Raw genomic sequence first — 8,328 nt, 5'->3', positions numbered from 1 at the left:
TTTAAAATAAAAGGGAATAGTGTGCATATTTCCTCTTTGTATTAATCATACAATTTTGTTGTCACGAAATAGTTAGGCACGTGTTTCAATGCCCCACATGGGATCAAACTGGTGGGGGGGATGCAACCCGCTAATAACGAGATCTAAGGACAGAGATTGCCATTTTTATGATTTTACCTGTGGAAATGGTAACTATAAGCCAAATATCAAAACTTGCCATTATGTTAGCCTTGTTATCTAACTTTGTGGGTCCAGGTAATCATAAAAAACAAAACAGAAAAAAGGGGATTTTCATATGAGCTTAGGGCTCTACTCACATGGAATGTGTATGTAAACATGTTAAAGTTAAATTAAAATTATGTATATTTACGCAAAAAGAATATCAAAAGATGAAAAAATGTGGCATTCAGGCTTGTTGGGGGACTGGAGGGATATTTCTACTGATGAACTCGAACTTGGAATCCTTTAGTAGGGTTTCCACAAGGCACAATCCAAGGATATTCCACTGCAAATTGGAGACGATGGTTCTTGAGGAGGGCGCTGCGTGGTACTGTCTACTGTTTCCTCCAAAAGGGCGGGCTTGAGACAGTCGACTGACACCCAATCGTCCTTCCCGTGCAGGGAGAGGCGGAATGTTTTGGTGTTCCTCTTGAGCACGTGGAAAGGCCCCTGTAGGGCCTGGTTAGTTGGGGGGCGGACGGCGTCATCCCTGATGAAGACATGGGTGGTGGAGGACAGGCTGGGAGGCGTGAAGGTTGCTGACCTATCGGTATATGTCCGCTGGCAGGGGGTGAACTTCCAGACTATGTCATGAAGCCTCTGGACTGATGGGTTGTGACGATGTCCCATGATGAGTTCGCCCGGGACTATGAGGGGCTCCCCATAGATTTTCTTTGCTGCGGACGGGTCACCGTTGGCTCTGGGGGAGGTTCTCAGTCCAAGGAGGACCCAAGGCAGCTGATACTTCCAATCCTCGGTGGTGCAGCGGGCCATGAGGGACGCCTTCAGGGACCTGTGGAATCTCTCCACCAATCCGTTAGCTGCGGGGTTGTAGGCAGTGGTGGTGTGGTAAGATGTCCCCAGCAGGCGTGCCAGGGCGGACCACAGCTCAGACAGGAAGGCCAGGCCCCTGTCGGTGGTTATGTGGTCCGGGACACCGAACCGACTAATCCAGCTGGAGAGGAGGGCCTCGGCGCACACACTGGTGGTGGCTTCCTGCATGGGTGTCGCTTCAGGCCACCTGGTTGAGCAGTTGATGATTGTCAGGAGGTATCTGGCCCAGCCTGATGGGGGGAGAGGGCCTATGATGTCTACATGTACATGTCCAAACTGCCTCCCCGGATGGGGAAACTCGCCTACCCCTGTCAAGGTGTGACGCCCTATCTTGCTGGTTTGGCACCAGATCCACTGTCTCACCCAGGCCGTCGCGTCCTTCTGTATACCGTGCCAGACGAACTTCTCTGCCAGCAGCTTGGCCGCCGTCCTGCCGGAGGGGTGGGACAGCCCGTAGATGACATCGAACACCAGACGGCGGCGGGAGGCGGGCATCAGTGGGCAAGGCTGGCTGGTGCTTACGTCGCACAGCAGTTTTGGTCCCCCAGGGGCGAGGGTCACGTTCTTCCACTTGAGGGACGTGATGGCGGTGCAGTAGGCTGGAGTCTCTGGGTTGGTGGTCTACTCCCAGGCAAGGTCCTCGTAGTTGATCCGGAGCTGCACTGCATTGAGCTCGATTCTGGAGAGGGGTCTGCTAAAGGGTTCTTTCTGCCGGGGAGGTATTTGACTGAGCAAGTGAACTCTGCGATGGCCACGAGATGCCGCTGCTGCCTGGAAGACCATGCATCCCCTTGCTTTGTGAAGGCGTGGACCAGCGGCTGGTGGTCCGTCCAGATTGTGAAGGGTGTACCCTCCAGGAAGAACTTGAAGTGACGTACCGCCCGATACACTGCGCAGAGTTCCCTGTCGAAGGTGCTGTAGCTGGTCTCCGCAGGGCTGAACTTTTTGTTTAAGAAGGTGATGGGTTGGGGGGCACCGGTGACAATCTACTCCAGGATAACCCCACACGCGACGTTGCTGACATCCATCATCAACTAGAGGGGGGCGTTGGGGTCCTGGTGGGCCTAGGTGGTTGCCTCGGTGAGGGCGGCCTTTGTCAGGGAGAAGGCCTGCTGATGGTCGGGTCCCCAAATTAAGGACTACGGCTGGCCATTAGGATCTCCGTCAGGGGGGCCATGGTGTGTGCGACCCTGGGGATGAACCTCCTGTAGTAGTTGACCATCCCGAGGAATTCCTGTATGGCCTTTACAGAGGTAGGGGCGGGGAACCTGGTGATGGCTGCGACCTTTGTTGCGGGTGGACGGACGTCCTCCGGGGATATCTCGTGGCCCAGGAAGTCAGCTTTTTCGATGCCGAAGGTGCATTTGTCAAACTTGACGACGAGGCTGTTCTCCTGCAGGAGCTGCAGGACCATCCGGATGTGTCGCAGGTGCTCTTTGGGGGATCTGGAAAAAATTAGAATATCGTCCACGTAACAGACACAGAAGTTCAGGTCCCCCAGGATGCTGTCCATCAGCCTCTGGAAGGTTGCCCCCGCGTTCCTCAGGCTGAAGGTGGAGAAGGCAAAGACACAGGAACCGAAGGGCGTGATGATGGTGGTTTTGGGGATATCCTCTGGAGCAGCTAGTACCTGGAAGTAAGATTTAAAAAGGTCTAGTTTAGAGAATATTTTGGCCTAGTGAAAGGAAGCCGTGAGATCTTGCATGTTTGGTAGAGGGTAGTGATCTGGTTCAGTTGCGAGGTTGAGCCGCCTGTAGTCGCCGCAGGGTCTCCAGGAGCCATCTGGTTTCTGCACCATGTGGAGGGGAGAGGCCCAGGGGCTGGAGGCCTTCTTGCACATGTCCATCCGCTCCATCTCGGCGAAAGCGTCCCTGGCCTCCTGAAGGCGCCAAGGGGGAAGCCTCTAGAACTTTGCATGTATTAGGGGGCCCTTTTGTCTTAATGTGGTGGTAGATTCCATGCTTTGCTGTGGCCCCGGGTACATGGCACAGTTTGGGCTTGAAAACATTGGGGAACTCCTTCAGCAACTGGGCGTACTGGTGTGGGGCAATGGAGCAGATGGTAGGCACGCTGGGTCGCGGTCCCAGGGGGAGGGACTGGCAGGAGTCAGTGTCTAAGAGACACTTGCGACCGATGTCGACTGCCAGCCCAAAGTGGGCGAGGAAATCAGCGCCCAGGAGTGGGGTCCTCACGTCCACGGTGATGAAGTTCCACGTATATCTCCAGCCAAGGATGGAGATCGACAGGAGCCAAGTGCTGTAGGAGAGGATGGGGGAACTGTTGGCGGCCGTCAGGAAGGCAACCGGGTCCGGCGGACATTTGCGGTCCTCCCTGGCTGGTGGAAACACTGAAAGAACAGCCCCAGTGTCGACCAACATCATCCTGCCGGAGATGGTGTCGCGGACGTAGAAGCCTAATGGTTTTGGATTCCTGGGTTCCTCTGCTGCCATGGCGGCCTGTTCTGTTGGCCACCACCTCCCCCGTTTTTTGGATGGGCGAAAGAGCAGGGGGGCTGGCAGTTCTGGGCGTCCTTGCCATACCACTGGTGGTAGTAGCAAGGCCCCGGTGAGTTTTTCTTGTGATGGTATGCTGGCTGCCTTTTGGTGACAGCACTTATCTCCTCTGTGTTATCCTCCAGCTGGAGGGAACTGATGGGGTGTGTGGGCGTGGATGCCCGCTTTGCTGCCCCTGCGGAGTCCGTCAGCCACTGCGCCGTCCTGATCACGTCCTCGAGCGGCATGGTGTAAGGGTCGAGGATCTGGATTTGGACCTCCGGGAGGAGCTGACGGAGGAGGATCTCCCCTGATAGGCTAATCTCTGACTGCCTACCGCTGCTGTCTGTCTCGGGAAGGGTGAGGAGGTCCTGGATCATGCGCCAAGTCTCCAGGATATTCTGGACATGCCATGGGCTGTTGACAAGGTCAAGGGTGCGGGTGGCCCTCTTGGAGACCGGCAGGGAGCAGGTCTTGACTAGAGAGGTTTTTAGATGCTGGTAGGCGACGGGGCGTGCGGCAGACACCCATGGGACGAGTTCTCTGTAGACCTCGGTAGGGGTTGATCACGGCGTCGGCTTGCAGCACCTTGTCAGTGAGTCCCGCCAGTCTGAACTGTCCCTCGACCCTGTAGAGCCATGATGATGGGTTGCTGTGCGTGAAGGGCGGCAGTTTTATGGCAAGGGCGGATTTAGTCTGTTCCGTCGGGATGGGCAATGCGCGGGACACGGGTAGCGGTGTAGAGGAGCGTCTGATTCTTAGCACTGGGGAAGGCGCGGGCGGGATGTGCGCGAGGGAGTTATCTGAGTCCACGAAGTTTGTGGTTAACTGTATGTGGGAGGGAATGTCCGCGTCCACACTCACTATTACCCTCTTAATTGGAGTGGGTTACTTGTGTTAATATGCACTTAGGAGCGCGCCGTGTGGGTCCGTTGATGCTGGTTGTTTGCCAGCGAGAGTCAGCATGCCCGAATGCTGGTTACAGCGCCGTGTTTAGTCTGTTAGGGGCATGGGATAGTTCACAGAGCCAAAACTAGGTTGCTGCATGAGTCCGCTAATGGTTCTGGGAACCACTCCGGGGTCACCACTTTAAGAGGTGCTAAATAATGAGCAGGAAGACAGGTACTGCTAGTTTATTCAGAATGCAGGTTGGTTATAAAGCAATGTGCAGACGTCACACAGAGGAATACAATAGAATTTAGGTGACCCGAGGTCAATTACTCTCGGTAATAATTACAATGGATAAATAAAAGTAATGTAAAAAGTGAGTTCACAGGAATTGACATAACAACATTCTAACACATGTGCAAAAGAAGCAGATACAAATGAATTAGTAATAGATACATATTTACACAGGAAAAATATGGCTAATTTCACTTGACCCAATCCTATAGGAGTGGTATCGAAGAAAACGGGTGGTTCATCATAGAAAACTCGATCAGCTGGGACTTTACAAATCCCCATTATAGCAAATAACTCTGTTATGGTAAAATTACATCAAGTTGTCACAGACGGTAATACACTGGAAGGGTGAACTCCAGGGTAATGGAAATCAGTTAAGTAAGATGATGGCTGGTTGGGCAACAGGTGCTTATGATCGGGCTGTGACCAGGAATGGCTGCGAAGTTTGAATGGCAGTCGTCACTAGTGGGACATAGATTTGCGAACTGGGAAAGATATGATGACTCCTGGAAGAGAGGTCTGGAGTTAGTACCACACGGAAAACAATAAAATCTCCCCTGCTGTCCATTAAACAATAAATCTTTGCATGGGGGAGGAATTCAGTACTTATATCACTTAGACTAATTTGCCCTTACTTTGCACTGGGGAAGGGATATTTAAATACTTATCACTGAATCATATTAAGTTGATTTTAAAGCAAGTCGTGGGGCGATTTACGGGCTGCTCGAAGTAGGATGACTTAACAAAGGGAAATGCTTTTGTGTAGAAAGGAATTGAAAAGGAATGGAAAAATCAAGGAATTTCAGTGGGGGGGAGAGAAAGGGCTGGGGTACTGGCTAAGCACGATCAACTTACCTGGCCTACAAATGTGTGCGCTGAACATGAGAGACTTCGCCGGTTACCGAAGTTAGCGTTCACCAGTGGGAGAAGGAAGGAAGCGTCGTACATGTGTCCGTGTCTGGAGTCTGGAGGCCTCTGCTTGCTATCAGGGAAAAGTGCGCATTTCCTGTGGTTGTTTGTGTCTAAATGTAGGCCCACCATTTACCTGCAAAAGTCATACAGCCAGCAAAGGGAGTGGAGGAAAATGGCCTTAAGATTAAGTACTTAGAGGCTAATGTCCTAGCTATCTCCCAGCCCGAATATGTCCCCCATGCCTGCAATGCCTAGCTATTCCCACATCACATGATGGGAGTGAAAGGGGGGTCACTATTGTTTATCCCAGGTCAGCTAAGGTGGGAGCCTAGCCCTACAGGAGTGAAACACTGGCTTCAACTGCTTTTCTCTGGTTCAAAATATGCTCTATTCTATCACAACCGCCAAGTTTTCTTGCCCCCATAGTCAAATGAAAGGAGAAAATGCATCAAAGGATAAATGACGCACTGGCTGCTACATAAGGGAGGTATAAATTCTTAAGAGGTCCCCCTTTTGGAGAGGCCTTCACACCCTTTCGGGTGGGAAGGTCTTAGCTAATTCCTCCCGACTGACAGCCAGTGACCCTACATAAATTGTGCTTTGGGCACTGCAACAGCTAAAGGGGCCTACATAACTGCTAAGAGGGGTTCTGAATTGGCTAACTTCACATATACAATGAGCCTAACCTAGCTAAGGGTATAGACACTTCTGCTAACTGTCTCTGACAACAGAAGAAATCTACGCCTAGGCAAATGCACATGATAAACACCTAACCTAACCTACTATCCTGCGACTCTGGCACTGAACGAGCTGGTACTAATGAATGGCACTCAATGAATTACGATCAGCACAATGCTTTATGACTAACACGCAACAAATTAATACATGAATAACCTGAAGGGTAAATCACAATGTACAATTAAGTAATGTATCAGTTTGAGTCTGGAGTGGGCTGGAAGGAGGTCAGTTAGGGAAGGGTTAGTAGTACAAAGGCCTACGTGCTTAATTGTTAATACTACTTAATCAGATGTCACACAGGCTAACTCCTCTGGGCAGGTGCCAGGATCACTCTGAGATGGAAGCAGCACTGTGCCAACGGGGCACGAGTGCCAAGAAAAGTTTATGGCTCTGATTTGGTAAGTGGATTTCTTCCGCTCCTTCATCTTCTTCTTCCGGAGCCTCCAGGGTCTGGCTAGGTCATTCCTAGGGGGTGATGAGGGTGCCGACTCTGAAGAACAGCCAGGAGTGCTGTCAGGAGCAGGATCAGGGGCAGCCTCATGGGCTACGGGCTGGTCTCCTACTTCAGCTGCTGCGACAACCGTCGTGGGAAGAGAATCAGTGTCAGCATCCTGGTCGGACAGTTCCTGGTTGACCAGAAAAGAGGTAATGTCTAGGCCTGCCAGAGGGTCATCCTCAGCAGGCGGAAGAGTGTGGGAAGAAGAAACGTCAGGGGTCGGAGGCTTGCGCTGAGCGATGATCATGGTTGTGACGTTTCCGGATCAGGTTCTGGATCTGGCACTGGCACTAACTCAGGGCCAAGCACGGGGAGTATGCTTGGCAGGGAGCATCCAGTCGAGATAGGTGGAGCTTGGCACTGACCAGGGCTCGCAAGTGGCACTGGCAGCGAATTGGTGTCAGACAAAGCTGAAGGGGGACCCGGGGGAGCAAGACCCCTCGGTGTCCCTGGTGTGAGTTGGGACAGTGATTCCTATCTCGATGAGAGGACAGGGCATCTTGGTTCTGTGGAAATGGCCGCTGCGGCTAGCTTGCTGGGGCACTTGGACCATCTTTCGGAGTTCCCTCTTATGTTGCAGGTCCTGCAGCGGTAGTTGGCGAGATCCCTTTCTAATGAGGGAGTAGTTCTTTGGTGGCCGTCAGGTCACGAGATCTGCAGACTAGGCCTGGAATGAGTTCTAGGTGGATTGCGTAATGTCACTCTTGGGCGAATGGAAGATTCGGCTGACAGTGGCACAGCTGTCACAGAGGCTGTGTCCCGATCAGAAGAGGTTACTGAGGACACGCTAGTGGAAGCAGTCAGGCAACAGAGTGGTGTGGGGGTGGGACATCCCCAGAGGATGTCTCGTCCAAGCAGCAATTCCACTCCGTGTCGAATATGCTTGACGACGCCAAGGCGGTGAATTTTTTTGCTCCAAGGGGTGATCACCCTGAGTTTGACTGTGGGGACAGTCAAGGATTGTTTGTCCACCCAGGTCACTGTCCATTTGGTGTGCTCATCTGCCTTGGCACTGGCTGGCACATGGGCCTGATCTATCCGGCTAATATCTGAGCCAGTGTCGGCAGTAGTTGGCAGGTGCACTGGTGGGCTGGAACCATCCAGAGAAGCCATGGAGACTGACTGTGTCCTGACCCTCTCAGGGTGAGTTCTCTCCGGTGACTCAACTAAGGAGGCCGTGGCACTGATTAGGTTGATGTGCCTGGGAGCGACCACATGTTTTGGGCATGCAGGATACCCTGAGGAAGAGTGTCCTGAAGCTCCACCGTCTCGGCAAGGGCTCCTGGGATAGGTTGATCTCCTGGCAGTGACGTTGTGCTGGGAAGATGGTGTGGAGTTAGGAGAGGAAGAGGGATGGTTATTGATAGGCTGCCGAGGGTTGTTGTCTTGTTGGTTATTGTTCCTGTAGCGGCACTCTGCTTCAGCATGGCCGTACTTCTTACAGATGGTGCATGG

The 8,328-nt window shown here is 52.5% G+C and overlaps 1 protein-coding gene across 1 annotated transcript; it reads right to left on the bottom strand.

The window, feature by feature from the left end:
- Positions 1-465: 465 nt before the first annotated feature.
- On the bottom strand, positions 466-993 carry LOC136849367 (uncharacterized). The gene has a single exon (XM_067122719.1). It carries the CDS (start codon positions 991-993, stop codon positions 466-468), a length of 528 nt encoding a protein of 175 aa, XP_066978820.1.
- Between the last annotated feature and the right edge of the window lie 7,335 nt (positions 994-8,328).

This window comes from Macrobrachium rosenbergii, chromosome 21 (genome assembly GCF_040412425.1).
Source record: "Macrobrachium rosenbergii isolate ZJJX-2024 chromosome 21, ASM4041242v1, whole genome shotgun sequence".
NCBI classification, from domain to species: Eukaryota; Metazoa; Arthropoda; class Malacostraca; order Decapoda; family Palaemonidae; genus Macrobrachium; species Macrobrachium rosenbergii.
The sequence above is the reverse complement of the archived record's forward strand: the minus strand, read 5'-3'. Positions and strand labels throughout refer to the sequence as shown.

Bases quoted from the DNA above. Each gene is read 5' to 3' on its own strand.
- LOC136849367 (XM_067122719.1), bottom strand. From the start codon at position 993: ATGGCCCGCTGCACCACCGAGGATTGGAAGTATCAGCTGCCTTGGGTC.